Raw genomic sequence first — 19025 nt, 5'->3', positions numbered from 1 at the left:
GAGGGTGGGAAGGAGAAGGCTGGTAGGGTCCAGGTGAAAAACCAGTAAGGAGAAAGATAAAGGGGTGGGGGAGGGGAAGCAAGGAAGGGATAGGCAGGAAAGGTGAAGAAAGAAAGGGGGAAAGCACAATAGGTAGTAGAAGGAGGCGGAACCATAAGGGAGGTAGTAGACAGCTGGGGGAGGGGGCAGAGTGAAACTGGGATAGGGGAAGGGAGGGGGGAGGGAATTACTGGAAGTTGGAGAATTCAATGTTCATACCAAGGGGCTGGAGACTACCCAGACGGTATATGAGGTATTGCTCCTCCAACCTGAGTTTAGCCTCAGCATGGCAGTAGAGGAGGCCATGTATGGACATATCTGAATGGGAGTGGGAAGCAGAGTTGAAGTGGGTGGCAACCGGAAGATCCTCTCTGTTATGGCGGACGGAGCAGAGGTGCTCGATGAAGTGGTTCCCCAATCTGCATCGGGTTTCACCGATGCAGAGGAGGCTGTACCGGGAACACCAGATGCAATAGATGACCCCAACAGACTCACAAGAGAAGTGTTGCCTCACTTGGAGGGACTGTTTGGGGCCCAGAAGGGTGGCAAGAGAGGAGGTGTAGGGACAGGTGTAGCACTTACGCTTACAGGGATATGTGCCAGGTGGGAGATCCGTGGGGAGGGACATGTGGACCAGGGAGTCGCGGAGCGAACGATCCCTGCCGAAAGCGGAGAGGGGTGGAGAAGGAAAGATGTGCTTAGTGGTGGGGTCCTGTTGAAGGTGGCGGAAGTTACGGAGGATAATGTGCTGGATCCGGTGGCTGGTGGAGTGGTAGGTGAGGACAAGGGGAACTCTGTCCCTGTTGTGGTGGCGGGAGGATAGGGTGAGGGAAATGGAAGGTATCCTGCTGAGAGCATGTTGTGCAGAAATCTGTGTTACTCTGAACTTTCAATTTAGTTCCCAAGTGTGCTACCGCTACTTTCTCAGAAGGCTAAAAAAATTTGGAATATCCCTGTCAACATTTACCAATTATTTTTATTGGGGCACCAGAGAAAGTATTCTATTAGGATGCATCACAGCTTGCTATGCCAAGTACTCTGTGTGTGACTGCACGGAACTGCAGAGAGTTGTGAACATACAAGGGGAAGCGTATTCCCCTCAAAGGACCCTATCTATACTTCTTCCTGCCTCAGTAAAGCAAACAGCTCACCCTGGACGTACTTTCTTCTCCCCTCACCCTCATGCAGTAGATAAAAAGCATGAAAGCATGTAGCAGCAGATTCAAGGATAGATTCTACCTCACTATTATGAGATAATTAAACAGATCACTAGTACAATAAGATGGACTCTTTACCTCACCATCTATGGTAAGTCGTCATGATCTTGCACCTTATTGTTAGCTGCACTGCATTTTCTCTGTAGTTGTTACACTTTATTCTGCATTCTATTGTTGTTTTACATTGTACTGCCTCAATGCACTGTGTAATGATTTGATCTGTATGAACAGTATGCAAGACAAGCTTTTCAATGTTCCTCGGTATATGTGACAATAATTAACTAAATCCAATTCCAAGAGGAATGCTTACTGATCCCATATGTATGATCAATTTACTTCTTCAGAAATTCATCTAATGAAAACTATAAAATCATAGTTATAGAGCCATTCAATACAGAAACTTCAGCCCATTGCATCCATACCATCCTTTTTTGCCAGCATTAGGATCATATCCTCAATGTTTGCCTTTTTAAATGCTTCTTAAACTCAGTGATTATATTTGAATCAATACCCTGCTCTGACATCATCTTGCAGGTAACAACCATTCCCGTATAAAAACCGTACCACCCAGATCTTCTCTAAAACTCCCTTCTCTCGCCTTATACCTATGCGCTCTTGTTTTTGAGACCAGTACTGAGGAGTAAAAGGTTCTTCTATTTGCCCTATCTATTCCACTCATAATCTTATATACTCTTATCAGATCATCCCTCAGCCTCCATTGCTCCAGAGGAAACATGCCCAGCCTCTCCAATATCTCCCCATAACTAAAGTCCTCCTCCAAAAAAAACTCAATCACATTAGTAAGGCAAGACTCCCTCGATAAAAAAAAACCATGTTGACCGTCCCTTATCTGTCCCTGCCTTTCCAAACGTACATAAATCCTAACTCAAGAATTTTCTTCAATGATTTCTCTGTGGCAGATATAAGGCTGATGAGAGTGACAGGTGCCTCGGATACGCTGCTAGTGGGAGTGGTGGAAACAGATACAATAGTGGCACTTAAGAGATCTTTAGGCATATAAATATGCAGAAAACTGGGGATTATGGATCATGTACAGATTGAAGAGATTTATTTTAATTTAGCATCATAATTGGCGCAACCAGCATGGGCTGAAAAGCGTTTGCTGTTCTATATTCCATGTAAGGTTTAGGAAACTGTGAGAAAGCAGGTGAAAACTTAAACAGGGATCAGAAGGGATAAAATAAGCTATGAAGTGTCCCTGGTGAGTAGGATGGAGAAGAATCCCAAGGTATTGTACACAATCATTACAAACAAGAGGGCAAATAGGAAGAGGATAGGACAATTCAAGAATAAAGAAAGGAATTTATGCCTGGAGCCAGAGGAAATGGGTGAGGTACTAAACAAGTGCTTTGCATTGATGCACACCAATCAGAAACACAAACAGGACACTGAGATCAGGGAGGAGTATGTTGATATTCTAAGGCAAATTGATAGGAAGAATGAGGAGGTGCTTGACCTCTTGAAAAACATTAAGGTGAATGGAATCTGAAAAATATTAAGGGGTTGATGGAATCTGTCCTAGATTATTGACAGTGGCAAGGCAGGAGAATGCTGGGCTTTGATAGGTATAGTCTCCCCTTTAGCCACAGGTGAGGCCCAGAGGACGAGAGAATAGCCAATGTAGTTCTGCTGTTTAAAAACAATAATAGTCATAAACCTGGACCCTGGACATTATAGCCTTACATCAATAGTAGGGAGCCTTACATCAATAGTAGGGAAATTATTGAAAAAGATTCTTACTAAGACAGGGTTCATTCACATTTGGAGAAGCATAGACTTACTATGGAATAGTCAACATGGTTTTGTGTGGCAACGATCATGTCTTACAAAATTCTTTGAATTTTTTGAGATGACAAAGGTGACTGACAAGGGGAAGGCAGTGAATGTTGTATACATGGGTTTTAGGAAAGCTTCGAACAAAGTCCCTCATGGTAGACTGGTCCAGAAGATTAAGACACATGGGATCCATGGAGATTTGGCAGACTGTATTCAAAATTTGGTTGGCCATGGAAGACAAAGGGTAATGCTGGAGATGTGTTCTTCTGTTTAGAGGTTTGTGACCAGTGATGTTCTTCATGAATTAATACCGGGACTTCTGTTTACGATTTACATATAAATAATTTGGATGAAAATATTGGTGTTGATGAGTAAGTTTGCTAAACATGGTGGATTGTGGATAGTGAGGAAGGTATCAAAGATTTAGCAGGATATTGACCAAATAGAACCGTGAACAGAAAAATGGCAGATAAAATTTACTTGGGATAAGTGTGAGGTGCACTTTGAGAGGCCAAATGTAGGAAGAATACGTAGAGTAAATGTCAGGATACATTGGAGTATTAACGTACAGAGGCATCTTGGAGTTCAAATCTATAGCCTCCTGAAAATGGCAACACAAGTAGACAGCGTGACAAAGAAGGAATATGACATATTGGTCTTCATTGATTGTGGCATTGAAATGTCAGGAAGTTACATTGTAGATGTCTAAAACTTTGGTAAGGCCACGTTTTGCATACTGTGTATAGTTCTGAGCACTGTGCTACAGGAAGCACATGCAGGTTTTTACATGGGTGCAGAACAAGTTCACCAGGATGTTGCCTGGGTTAGAGGATATTAGTTATATAGAAAGGTTGGACAAACTTAGATTATTTTCTCTGGCGTGTCAGAGGCTAAGAGTTGATCTGACAGAAGTATACAAAATTATGAGAGGCATAGACAGGATAGACAACCTAAGTCTTTTTTTCCCAGGATGGAAATATCATATTCTCAGGCGTAAAGCTTTAAGGTGATAGTGGAAAGTTTAATGAATATTTACAAAGGCTTGTTTTTTCTTTCACATAGAAAATTGTAGATGTCTGGAACACGCTGCCAATGAAATGGTGGAGGCTCATGTGATAGCAATGTTTACAAGGCATTTAGAAAGGCACATGTATAATCTTAATCTACGTTAAAATATATGGACAAGCAGATAGGATTAGTTAAAATTAGCTGGCACAGTCCTTATGGGTTGAAAGCTCTGCTCCTACGTTGTACTGTTCTACCTCCTATGGCAAAAGTCACTTGAAATCAACTAGCAATTACCATGTAATTAGTTGATCACAATAGTTTAGGATTAGTGATTGAGGTCGACGGTTCTGGTGTAATCCTTCCTGGTCCTTAACCTGTGTTCAGCCAACTTCTTAAGAGAAGATGTTAGTGATCAAAAATTACTATGCTGGTAAAAGATAAGAATGGTAGGCTAAGGTTTCAATTGCACATGCGTGATACCCCACTGAGTATTTGCCCACCCTGCTCATCATGGTTTGTATAATCTAGATGCCAAAGGTAGACATTTGCTACACGTGTGCTATTACGATCACCAAGATGGTGTCTTTTGTATTCCACATTACAAACCTCTGCAAATGATGTGCAGAAAAATATGGAGCTATAACACTCTAAAAATAGGTAATATTGATTCCATTCCACCATATGTGCTATTGATTTTTGCCAATCAATGCCTTTTATGCCTGGACATAAAAATTATTTAGTTACTGATTCACTTATGTTAAGCAAATTTCATATTGATACAGCTACCATCTATCATTATTAATTTTATTAGTCAGATGCTGAAAGCCCAATGTTCAGAAAGTGGATTAGAAAAATCTATTTGTGCCTGTTTTTAGGCTTTAACAGCACAAAATTCGATGGGAAATTGGATCAGGAAATTGAATGGGAAACTTTATGACACAACTCATTCTAATGCCAGTGTCATTTTCCTTTCTCATTTTGATCATATGGTAATATCATCAAAATATGCTACATCTTTTGCATGCAAATGGCAGAAATTGGATCAAAGAGCTGAGATGTATAAAGTATTATAGCATGTAACTAGTTCAGAATTACATCATGTGTGATTTAAAGTGACATTATCTATACATTTAATACAGCAATCCGCTGAGTTTTATTCAACTTAAAATGCTAGCTACCTGACGAGCAGGGCGTAATCACAGCTTTCTACTATTCCCCATTTTGATCATGCCACTTAGTCCCTGGTAGAGAATGCATAGTATAATATATTACACTATGCATTCTCTATCCCTTTTTGACTGCTTCAGGGATCATTGTCATGCACCACTGAAATCTTGCCTACCTCCCACCTGCATCAATGGTTTCCCTATATACAGTACCTCTCCATTTCTGCCAGTCTCTCGTTATGATGTCAACCCTCCTTAATACACTAAACTACAGTGCATGGAGAGAATTTCTCCACATTGCTCAGCTCACCAAAGTCATTTCTGCTACTAGCCTACAGAGCAACATGTGCAAGTTGGGCTACTGACATCTCTTAAAGCATGCATAGTCATAGTCATAGTCATACTTTATTGATCCCGAGGGAAATTGGGTTTTGTTACAGTTGCACCAACCAAGAATAGAGTATGAATATAGCAATATAAAACCATAAATAATTAAATAATAATATGTAAATTATGCCAAGAAATAAGTCCAGGACCAGCCTATTGGCTCAGGGAGTCTGACCCTCTAAGGGAGGAGTTGTAAAGTTTGATGGCCACAGACAGGAATAACTTCCTATGACGCTCAGTGTTGCATCTCGGTGGAATGAGTCTCTGGCTGAATATTCATCTTAAGTAAGGATGTCCCAATTTAGCAAAAATTTTGATGGCTTCAGATTTTATAATAGTGCAAAATCAAGACACATTTAACAAATTTCTATTCATGGGCTGCCATGCTTATTTAGAATAGGCCTTCAAAAGTTGGCTTTTGAATTAATACAAACAAAGGATATCATATTTCTGGCACAGACGTGCTCAATAGCATCAGCAAAATTAAAATAACCAGAGTAAGCTTCCCTCATCCAGTCAAAATGGACTGATTGGTTATGTTTTATTTAAAGCAATTCTACCCATATTTGCCACTGTTATTTTGAAATTAGTCATAAAAAAACATTCATAAGAGCTTTAGAGTTTACGATCAACTTAATGAAATCCTTATGCCTTGGGTAATCTGAGGCAGAAATTTAGAATCCCTTTCTACCCTACAGAGAAATGCTAAAGAGGCCTAGGTTCAGAACAGGCACTGTTGAAAGATACCTTTGATAGGTCCCGGAAGTTGCCTGGTAGGGTCAAGTCCAGCTCTTCAGACTCATAGTTCGTAATCACCCAAGGAAACACTGGGTACTGGTTTAAATCATTGTATGTCCGTCCTAGCAAGGAAGAGAAGAAACCTTAGAAAACTGTAAAGAATGGTTGCTCACCAAAATCATACCTTTTAAAAGATAACTTTTGCAGAACACTTTTTAAAAACTGTGTCATAAAATCAGTAGCAACATATACTTCCTCAGTGAACCAAAAATTGCTTGAAATCTATCAGAAGGGAGGAGAAAAATCATAAACTAGTGTATAAGTTTCTGTATTTAGTGAATGTATTCTCTTCAGAGCACTTCCTTGAATAGTCTGCTATAGGTCTACTACAGATTGAAGCACAGCGACAAACCACATGGGCATACTGGTTTTGCTGAGCATTCTTTGTTAACAAATAGCACTCATACTGTGTTGAGCTGAAAACTAGAAATGACTGATCTATAGAGCTCTACCAATACCTTCACTGCAATCTTTAGCAGACTTATATGATTACAGAAAATATTTCCTTACCTTTACAATAGTTACCATTTAGAATATAAGGTTATTGGTATATAACTGTATACTGACAGAAACAGAAGAGAAGTACAAATTTTTAGAGATTTTTTTCTGTTTCAGCTGGTTTCTGGATCAAAAATCCAGTGCATAGATGTTCTGAAATGAACGTCTGCGCAGTGACTTTGCAACAAAAGTGCAAAAAATGAACTTTGCAACAAATTTTGCAATAATGTTATTGAACAGCTTTTGTATAATAGGTTTAGATGACCTTTATACATTTAGAACACTAAAAAGAAATTGCTGGTGTGACAAAAATTAGAGCTGACATTGTCATCTATTACTTTTCTGCTATTTATTGATCTGCTAGTCAGAAGCTATTCTAAGGCTTGGTTTTTCTGAAATGTAACTTGTTGCTGACTGCATATAAAATAATATCCACAAAGAACCAATAGCCTCTGCGTTGTCAAACATCAATTCAGAAGGGTCTAGTTATCATAAGGAGGTGTTATCACATTAAATCTCACATGGCAAACATGGAAAGTAAAAGCACCTTTGTTTCCTAATATTGTAAACATTTTACAGATTAAATAAAAATGAGAACCTATAAAAAAGGATAAATTGAATTATCATTAGTATTTTAAAAAGACAATAAGTTACATATTTAAAATCCATCATGCTTTGAAGTACTTAAGCAAGGGTGTTGAAGTTTGGATACAAAAAAAGTAAGTATATTTAGGGATAGAACACTTTGCCAGGGCCCATATTTAGTGCACCATCAGAAAAGCATTTAGACTTTATGGTTCTGCATTTACGAATTAGATTATTGCGTTTATAGATTGTGGACATTTTCAGACTTGAAGTTTTTATATTCCGTGCTTTTCAATTGCCCGTTCCTTTTCTATTTTGTTGTGCAAAAGGATGGGGAGTGTTTGAGGGTTGATGTTCTGTTGTGTTCTGTTAGTTTTTTGTCTGGGTATGGACTGTGTTTTGGGGGTGGGTCAATGTTCCTATTCCATTTTGTGTAGGGGAGGGGGGTTTAGGGGTTGATGATCAGGACACTTGTTCTTTTTTGTGTGTGGGGGGGAGTCTGATGTTTCTCTCTGAACAACTTTCATGTCCCTTCTTTGTTTCATGGCTATCTGGAGAAGACAAATTTCAGAGTTGTATATGGACACATGCTTTGATAATAAATGAATCTTTGAACCTTTGAACTTCATACAATAAAGCACAACATTTTCAGAGTTTATTTTAGTAATATTAGTTCATAAGTAGTTAAAGACTTAGTTAATTACTCTTCCCCTTATTTGTTGCAAAAAGATGCAGTGATCTCAGTGAAAGAATGCTAAATCACCAACAGTATCTTCAGGATTTGCATCATTAAATCAGGGTATGTGCTTAAAGCTTAACACCATCACTTTCACAGTGCAATGACCACAAATGCTGTCCATAATTGTTTTCTCACCATTAACAGAATAACATTGGAGTTTTAGGAGTATAAGTATACATGAAAAACTTCTATATATAGATTAAAACTGATCCTATCATTCAATTAAGTTTAAATTTGTTTACCTTCTTGGATTTCAAGAAATATTTTTTTATTCTACTTCTGCAATAAGACAACCAACTTGTAGGCTAGAGGACATTGATGAAACACTGAGAATCAAACATATATTTAATGTACTTCAGCATAACATGTTAATGGTTGTTATTCCTCTGCTTGTCTGCTTCCTAATACTTAACAGACATTTTGTCATCTCCAGTTCATTAGGAAAGAATTTTTATGATTTTTTCCATGTAAGCAGATCAGGTTACATCTAATTAGATAGTAATAATAAGCACGGCACATGCTGCAACCAAACCTATACATAATTATTCAGTGTAAACTTCAATCAGAAACATATCAAAAAATAAAATAGTGGAAAATGCATGCATTGTATGGAAACTCACAACATGTTCTGCCTTTGGTTTACCTTCTGATACAAAACAAAATCTCCTATTTTCATGTATATTTATGTTGCCTTCTATTAATCTGCCACAACTCAGGATGTTATACTGAACAGAATGCTGTGCCATTCTTGAACTACTGTCTAGCTGCTGCTGCCTTGAGTGACAAAGCACTAAAATTTCATTTTCTTGTTATTATTTCCAGACATACTCTGAAAATGGCTTGTAGACTCTAATAAAGCTTCAGTTTTAGACAAAGCTGTCAACAAAGAAATGGCAGAGTGAGGCCACAGAATAACCTTAGTAACAGTAAATGAATCTATAGTCACAATGCTAGGCTATGTGCCTCCTGTTAAAAATTAATGGGATTGTTTCAGTATCCATCATTGCTCAATAGCAGACCCTGAGTGGATAAATGTAAACTATCAAGCCAAACCTTGATTTATAAACATCTAAAGAGGAATCAATATCTGCAATGTACCTGCTACGGTGTTAAGAAACATCAGGTATTCAAAGTTTGAAATTTCCCGCCTTTGCCAGCGTTGTGTCATGTTGGATGATTTAAAAAGCTGACGAGGGCTGGCCAATGATATTCTCCTGTTAATTCCAAAAAATGAAAGGTTGTAATTGACTATACATATTTGATTTTATCCACAGTTATAATACCAAAATGTACAAAAATGTTTTCATCTTATCTTTTGTAGCAAAAAGACATCTCATACTTTCCCAGATTTGACATTAAGCTTTATCATTTCCCTTTCATTCCTTTTACATACAAGCAACAGTGCTTTATTGAGAGACTAAAATTAGCCTTTCCTTCTCTTCACACATTTGTATCTGGACGTCCTTAAGCTTTTTAGAGAAAAAGCATTAATATTTGCCATATATTTACTTCTTAAATCAATACAGGTTTGTTACAGCAAAGCTAAAATCTAAACTGAGAAGTTGAAGTCCACCCATTATATTCAAATATTTGAATTTGTCGTGGAAAATGAGATTATAAAAAAGTGTCACTACGCTCAATGAAAAATAATCATGAAATGTATTGAAAGTTGTTAATCTGTTCAGTGTACTAATTCATAAGCCTTAAAGAGGATATTTGACAATTAATTTTTGAATTCTTTATTAATTTTTGAATAGCAATATTATGTAGGATTCAAATTACATTATCTGATAAATAGTTGATTTCTTCAGGTTAGTTGTGCCTTAAGAGATTCAACAGAATTCACAAGATTTATTATTTAAAGGAAAATTGCCTGGTATCAGAGGCTCAGATCTTGATTGAATTTCATTCTCATGAGCTTTATGCTAGATTATTTCATAGAAATCATCCTAAAAGCCAATGTGATATATCACGTTATCTAGCATTGTAAAAGAAACCTATTTTTAAAATGAATTAACATAATGAAATAGCATCACAATTGATGCAATATTATCATCATTAATTTCTGGGATGACTTATTTGAATCTAGATTATTAAATAGGTTTGGTGATAATAATTTGAAATTACTTGGTGATTCACAAAGTTTTTAAAATCAATATTGGTTTTGTTAACAAGTACAAAATGTCAGGACCCCTATTGATTCATAACTACCACATCCATATCAGTTAAGATGCTGCGGGAATGTTTCCCCTGGAAAGGACATTGTGAAAAAGAAGACACAGTTTCAGATTAATAGGTTGTCCATTTAAAATGGGGAACGTTTCTTCCCTTAGTCATGAATCTTTGGAGTTCTCCGTCCCAGGGAAATGTACTGGTTGAGTCATTGAATATGTTCAAGACTGAGATTGTTAATTTTTTTGGATTATAGAGGAATAAAAAGTTACAGGTATAAGGATTGGAAAGGGGTGGGGAATGGCAATTGAAGTTGAAGTCAATATCATATTAACCACGATCTTATTGGGAGACAGAGCAGCCTGGAGGAAGTACATGGTCTCCTCTTGCTCCTATTTTTAATGTTTTTATATTTATTAAACCTACAGGCTCTTTCTGACACCTAACTGGAAAGACGAGTTTTGGAATGTATCTAAGTCCTAGATCGTGCCAATTAAATAGTATTTTTTCTGCTGCATGCACAAGCACACTGAAGTAATTATTAAGATGCCAGAACTATTTGACAACTTAATCAATAGTAAGTCCGTCATTATAAATTGGTTAATCATTAGACCTGAAATGTGTTCTGAAACTAATAAAAGTCAACAGAAGGTTTTGCAGTTGCTTAGTCTTGAAATAATGCATTTTATCTTAAAGTTCTAACCCAGTTTATGTAAGGAAACACACTTGAAGAAATTATTTAAAGTTTAATCCAAATTTATTCCAACTATTTGCAAAGGTGCATTGACATTATCTTATGGGAGATAGAGCGAACCACAATTACTTTGATCAGCTTGTTAATCATAATAGCTATTAGGTTATAGCCATGTGAATACTTAAGCATGGTGCATTTGGTAAACAAACTTTGCTTACACTTCAATTAAACCAATCAACTGCTAAGATGTCCCAGCACAAGGTTAAATACTAAAGTCATTGCTGGTAGTAAACAAAAGAAAATCTAAAACATGAGTTCTGCATATATTATGAAGAATTCCATTTTTTAATAGTTTGTATTTTTGAATAAAAGAGTAATAGTTAGAGAATATTAATTGAATATTCATCAGAACTGCCATTCTAAATATGGGCAATTCATTCAGATCAGCATTTTTTTGTTTGAACTAGATATCCATGTTGAATTATTGAAGCAACAACCTGCAGACAATAGTCAGCTTTTAAAGACAAAAAAAAAACAAGTTAAAGGCATATTAATATTATGAATTTTCATCCAAGTAAAAACAAGATGAAAACATTTATTTTGCATAAATATCCCCAATTGTCCTTAGTTGATAATGATAAGAAGAAACATAATTTTGTAGTAGTGGACAAAATATGCTAAATTACTTAAAAAGCAACTTTAAGATTAAAAGTTTATATTCAATTTGCAAATGCCAAAATTTTTGTGCAGAGTAAGAACTGTATGTTGCTCTTCTGCAGACTTCAGTGCACATAAACTGCTGATAAAATTTCTGAAGCAGTTCTCATTCATTAGGCTTTCTCAAGGTGTGATCTGCAACCACCCTGTTTATTATACAATGTACTAGGGGAAAGTTAATGAAAAGATAAAAATCAACACATCTAACATGTCTTGTAGCTAAACCACTGACGGGCATTCATCTTAAAGTATGCGTAAAACACTTGTTATATTATAAAATACACATATAACATCTAATGCCTGCATTCTAGTAATAAATATACATCCATGTTCAAAACAAATTTGTTTCTAAATATAAATTTTGAAAATAAATCTTCAACTTTATGGTCAAATGTCTACTTTTGATGATAGCATCACAAATATACCATTACTTTTGTGCATTTTAAATCTAATTAATGTTTCAGGGCTATGGCATGGCTGGCAAGGCCAGAATATGTTTCCCACACCTCATTGCCTGTGAACAAAGTGGTTTGCTTAGTTATTTCAGGGAACCTTTAAGACTCATCTTCACTGCTACAGGTCTGTCACATGTAGGTGAGATTATTGATGAAGGGCAAATTTTCTCCCCTCAAGGACATCAGTGAACCACATGGAAATTTATGACAAAATTTATGGTTTTGTGGTTAGAAATAGTAATACTCTTGTTTTAAATCCAGACTTTTTACTGAATTTAAATATCATAGCAATTTTTGGTGTGATTTGAACTCTGGGTTCCTAGTCCAGTAACTTAATTACTGCCACCACCATACTTCATTCAAACCATACCATTATCTTATGTAAAATAGGGCAAAGAAAAGTGAAGTTAATATTATATAAACTGTATAGGTATTGATTATAGATTTTGAAGACTGCTACCTAAATAAGAGATCAATGTAAAGAATCAGTGTAAGTCAAAGATTTTCTTTAATGAGTACTAAAACTTTTTGCTTGATCCCAATGGTGATATAGCATATGGGGTTTCAACTTGGTTGCTTGTCCTAAATACACAAATATATTAACTGCTGCACATTGAATTCCACCTCAGAAATTCCACTGCCCTGACTTCAATTGAACAGCATTTCAAACATGGAGTTGAGTATATATATATGCAAATGTATATGAAAAGAGGAATTTCTATTTGGTAATCTCTACCATTGCTTTCATGGAAGTGAAATATAAAATTATGAAGCTCAGGCTATCATTTTTGTTAAAGTACACCTTTCAAGTAAATACAGCAGGATATGAGTCATAGTAGATGTGTCTTATTATTTTCAAGTTCTAATAATGTTGTAAGATTGTATTAAAGAATAATTTTAGAAATATAAATAGACTAGTTAATATCTTGTAAATAATTATTGGCATAAACTCCAAGATTTATTATATATTATCAATTCCTGAGCTAAAATTTCCATTTAGGAATACTACATTTGAGATGAAAAACTGAGAAGTGTTGTAATATTTAATACCTGGCCTGTGGTAAACCATAACTGGTGCCAACTCCAACACGAGGTAAACTATATACAGCCTTTTTCACTGTAGCTTGGTCTGGGAAGTTAAACATAACAGATGCTGCAGAAGGGAAAAAAGAAATGTAAGTCTTAAAAGGATTGATACAACAAAGAAATTACCTATTTCTCAAAGGCTAGGCAATTTTAAAACGGCACTATAAGATTGTATTGATATTAGTTTCCATCAGAAAACTAAATTTCTAATGGTACATACTTCTGTTGGCCATGAAGACTTCCAAAGCTGTGTTCTGGAGGAGATGGCGCCGTGAAAAAACAGCTCGTATTTCGCTGAACATCCATTTTCCATGTAAACCTTCTGTGTAAGCAAGGACCTAAAATTTGAAAGTACTTCCATTTTATTTAATTCAAGCTATCTACAGAATTTAAGATGCAAATATGAGAATGCTTTGTAAGACTAGGTTCACATTCGATCAATAAATAACATACTTCAGATGTGGAACAATATCAAACAGGTATTTTTCTATAATTTTGAAATAACTTGAATATATTAACACTTTAAGAGTTTCAAATAAATAAATATAATCTTTACAATTAAGATCAAAGTTTTCTCTAAAAATGAATTGTTACTTTTTTTGCAATGGCTTGTGTATGCTATGATGCAGGAAGGTGCACTGTTATTTTTGATGGAGAGCTCAAATTCACAAGGAAAATAATACTATTATGTCCATATTCACTGTTAAAATATTTTAATTAATGCTGATTACAAACAGACTGGTATTAAATATGTAGACCACTTGGCCAATCACATTTTTTCTTAAAATGTTTGGAGAAATTATTCAGAAATAACACTAAAATTCTCAAAGGGTTAATGAGGGAACATATTGGAATTTCGTCTCCGTTTTTTCCTGTTAAGAAAAAATGTTCTAAGAATACCACAGAGGATTTAGTGATGTATTGAAAAAGATGAAAGGAGCCTATTCCTTTTTACAAAAGACCAATCAGAATTAAAAAGACACACTTTGCCATTTAAACAGATTGTTGCTCCCTTTCAGTTCTAAACGTAAGACCTTTTTAAAAGAGAAAACAAATGGCTATGGCTTTTAATGTTATTTGGTTACCAAATAAGCCTTAATTGTTACAATGATATAGGTTAAAAGCAGTTTGCCTTTGAAGAAAAAAAATTCAAGTGGACTCTAACTGACAAGTGAAAATAATCCTTTTCCATTCTCTACTTTCCCACCCTAACTTGCAAAGAAGGACCCAATTGACAGTTTTCTATGCATCTCAGGTCAGCTTCATGCTTTTCAAACTTAATCAAGGAGGTGTTAAAAAAAGATGAAAGTCCCCAAAGCTTCGCATATGGTAGAAGGCAGAGAAATGCTGGAAGTGAAGTGAGATGTTCCATAGGGGAAGGTTAAGGCTGATGCTAATGCTCATTTAAAATGGTGACAGTCAGTAGTACTGAAGCCTAGCTAGGCTGGTTTAATTTCTCTCTGGAATAGCTCTTTCCTGACCTTATGCAACACATCAAAGTCTCCTGAGCTCAATTAAAATTGGATTATGTTGAAATGCTCTATCTATGGGACTTTATGCTCACTAACACTTTTCTCTCCGTAATACCCTAGATGACAGTTACTCATCCCAATTTAAACAGTTGTCATAGAGACCATGAACTAAAGAAATGGCAGCCAACAATAAGGTGAAAGGTAAACTCCACAATCTCATGAATGAATAAAATACTCGATACCCCATCACAATAGACTCAACCACAGCAGCAGCTTGAATTTAGAATCAATGTCAATGCAGTGTATGAGGCGTGAGCTTCAGGGGAATATATGGAAAATATGTCAATAGATTTTAAAGTATTGCAAAGCCAAAATTGTTAAAACAACATGGCTTTGGTTAAAACCAACAAGGGGCCTTGCAGAGTTAGTCCGTAGTTACCATGATGAAGTGCAGCCCTTATTTTAGCCCAGCTGTAGAAAATGCCATCTAATGAATCTGTCTGGGACGGCTCTCCTTGTCCTGTCAGGCATGTCAGGAAATGACAAGCACTGGGGACAGGCCGCCTCCAGTCATAGACAGGCCTGCCAGCTGGAGACTTCAGCCTCAATCTAATCGCAGCACCAGAAAATAACATTCAGGTTTCAGCTTGTCAAGATGGTTTGGGAAGATGGCTGAAAAGCTTTTTGTTTCAATTACAGATGAAATTTGCACACAGTAATTAAAAGATACTACTAGCAGATGAGTTTCATGCTGTTTAATATAACCAAAAACACATGGCGTTAATGTAAATCAAAAAAAGACAACTAGCAATAAGGCCAAGACCATTCTTTCGTAGCCTATTTAAAAACACAGCTAACAGATCTGAAAATCATTTAAAAGTAGTGTATATATTGTAGTAACATTACAGTCATTATGAAAGGCAACACTGTCTGGATTACAACATTTTAAAGACAATGTATACAACTTTATCATTAAATTATAACCTACGCACTTCCTTGTAGCTTGTTCTTTGATTCATTTCATTCATCTAGGAGCAAGGCGAGTTTTGGCCTCCTGACCTCAATTTTTACTCAGAGAAACAAATTTCTTTTTTGCAAACTAACTCAATTTTTCACACGTCAACCTTTAGCCTAGCTTTAAAAAAAATTAACGCACACAAAATACTGCAGGAACTCAGCAGGTCAGGCAGCATCTATGGAAATGAATAAACAATTGACGTTTCGAGCTCAGAGACTGAAACGTCAAATGTTTATTCATTTCTACAGATGCTGCCTGACTTGCTGAGTTCCTCCAGCATTTTGTGTGTGTTGTTTTGGAATTCCAGTATCCTGTGTTTAAAAAAAATCTCATTTTCATTCCATTACACACAGATATTTGCTACAGTTAGTTACTTAAACTATTTGAACTCATTCAATCTATCCGATGAACATTGTATCTTCAGCTCTGAAACTACATGACCATTAGCACTACTTGTTTTTGCCCCAGACAGATGAGATGTACTTTGTTTTACTTTAGAAATTAATCTGAAGTTTTGCATTCCTTTTAGTTCTACACTAAAATACTTAGATAAAATGCAGCTTTTATACTGTACCAATAGTCATTCAACAGTTAAAATGGTGTTTGTAATTCTACATGATTCTTAGTATTGAAAATGAACAACAATCCAGCTTGGCAAATTAAACATAACCAAAAGTTTGTCTTTGGAAGATCTTCAGAGTACCATACTGCTCAGGGATGTAGCTTTAAAGCAAAACTTTTGAATTATTAGATTACATTTTTAATTCACATCTTCAGTGTGTCACAATATTCTATACATAGATGGCAAGGAAAGTCGGCAATTTTGTGATATTTCTACTATAAATGCTTTTACTAGGTTATGTGAGTACTTATTTATTACTTATGGTTTTTTTGTTATGAAAGTAAATTAAATTTTAATTGATATTTCTAAAACATCTATCTGGTCATTTTCCTCACTGCAATTTGTGGGATCTTGCTACATAAAAATTTTACCCAACTGTAACAGTTACTGCGATCAAAAGAAAAATCAATGGGTCTAATATAAAGGAATGAAAGATGGTATTTAATCCTAAATTCTTTTCTTTACATGGTCATTTAATTTAGGAACAGATAAGAAGGCAAACTTCATTCTGAAGCATCACAGTAATTATTTATCTACTGCATGAAAAATTCACACTTCTTCATTGTTACCTCCCTGAACAGTACTAGTTCAGAAGCTTGAAGGAAGCAAATCTGAGGGCAAGGATCACCTATAGGCAGGGGGAAATATCAGGGGCAAAATGCAAAGGTAGATACAAAGCAGAGTGTTTAATTGGCTCAAAAGCCTACATTAAAAGGAAGATGGGGTTGAGAGGAAATAGCTGTAATACTGAGACCTTTGTGATTCTAGCTTGTAAGGTTTTGAGCTTGGTTGAATTGGGACGTGATGGCGCCACTGAGATTATGATTTGTTTAAGAGCTGTTTTTGCAATTTGTAGCAGCAAGGCTAAAAAAACCTGAATATGAAGACAACAACAGAAGCAGGCACTGCACCAGGTAGTGGATACAAGGGAGCTCCTAAAGTAACTGCAGATGATGGAATTTTAATCTGGAGTATTCAAGAGCCAGAGACGCAGGCAACTGATGGGTCTGAACAGATACTGGGCAAAGATGGTAAAGGATTAAAGTGGAAAAACTGAAGTAGGGAAACATAATGGTTGTTATAAGTAGGTTGAATCTTTTCTTTAATGACTAGTTGTTTGTGCTAAACTCAGACCAAACTAATTCTTCAATGTGGTTCAACTGCCAATGTTTGAAGAAATGTACAGTGTTAGATTACCACAATATTACATTTGCAACCCATACTAATCGATTAGGCACAGATATTTAAAAAAATAGATTCTTGATTTCCCTGAAGAATTTCCAAAATTATTTTATAAATCAATACTGATATATGATATAAAACTACAGGTCTATTCAAATTGCACTTAAGTAAATCAAATATCCCACATGATCATAACACAGACTTTCAGCATATTCAGTGTTAGTGAATTGGTACCCACCTCAGTCCTAGGAGGACCTATCACAGTGACTACATTTAACAAAGATTTATGTTTAAGATGAACTTGACAGCAAATACTCCACTTTCATAATATCCTCCTTTGAAATAGTTTGAATTAAATTAGATGACACAATAGCTAGCAATTAAGTACAAATATTGCATCAGAGAAGACAGGTGATTTTTAAAAAATCATTAAATTCCAAAATAAAAATAATTTATAAATATATTTAGCAAGATCATCAGCTTCTGCATGAAGATAAAACAGACAAGAGATAATTTTGGGTAGGGGTTCTCAGAATTCAATTTATATATGATCTATTTTCCATGTGCTGTTGAAATAAGTCAAATATTTACAACAGCAGCTTTTGAGTTGGATTGTCTTGCTTGATTATGTGAATTTATTTAGAAAAATATAATCAAGAATTTTACTTCTGGCTACAGTATTTTGTAGCATTCACATAAGCACAAGAGGAGTAGGAGGAGGCTGTTAAGACTGTTCCACTAATCAATATGCTCTGACCTTTGGCATTAACTACATTTTCCTGTCCAATCTCCATAACCTTGATTCCCCTCTAATCCAAAAATTTATCTTTCTCACAATTAAATATGCTTAATGACATAACCTCCACAGCTTTCTGCTATAGAAAATTCAGAAGAATTAAAACAAATGGGGAGGCAAAATTGCTCCTCATCTTTGCCAGAAATGATGAACCCTCTATCCCGATGATGCCTCCTAGTTCTGGAGCCACTGACTCACTATGAAGCCTTTACAGAATGTTCCAATGAAATCAGCTTTCATTCTTCTGAACTCATAAATTCATATATTCTGCAGGGGTTGAGAGAGGCTTATCGAAAATCTTGTAAAACAACAGCTGCTGTGAAGAAATCTTGCTAGTTGCCTTCACATTTTGTTCTTTAGTATACAAAGGATGTGATAGGCATGCTTAGGGACTTAGTGGATTTGAGCTGTGAGGCAACTGAAACACGCCGTGTCAGTTTTCAACTCATTCTGCCAAGTGTGTTAAATGTGGCTCTGAGCATTTAAAGGACTGGAATTTCAGGAAAGCTCCAGTTTGCAGCACAAAGGACTCATGAGCAATGAATGCTGCACCATCCCCCAATTAATCTTGTCTCTC

General features: G+C 35.9%; 1 protein-coding gene across 4 annotated transcripts in view; it reads right to left on the bottom strand.

The window, feature by feature from the left end:
- The window catches only part of nbeaa (neurobeachin a), an 868656-nt gene that overhangs the window by 160512 nt on the left and 689119 nt on the right, over positions 1-19025 (bottom strand). For all 4 annotated transcript variants that reach the window (XM_063054331.1, XM_063054330.1, XM_063054328.1 and 1 more), the window contains 4 exons: positions 13579-13696; positions 13323-13425; positions 9333-9448; positions 6362-6474 (listed from right to left, as the gene is read on the bottom strand). In XM_063054331.1, the coding sequence (XP_062910401.1) occupies positions 6362-6474; positions 9333-9448; positions 13323-13425; positions 13579-13696 (450 nt within the window). The remainder of the gene's footprint in view (positions 1-6361; positions 6475-9332; positions 9449-13322; positions 13426-13578; positions 13697-19025) is intronic.

The sequence above is a fragment of the Mobula hypostoma genome, chromosome 7 (genome assembly GCF_963921235.1).
Source record: "Mobula hypostoma chromosome 7, sMobHyp1.1, whole genome shotgun sequence".
Classification (NCBI taxonomy): Eukaryota; Metazoa; Chordata; class Chondrichthyes; order Myliobatiformes; family Myliobatidae; genus Mobula; species Mobula hypostoma.
This window is presented reverse-complemented; position numbering and strand designations above follow the sequence as displayed.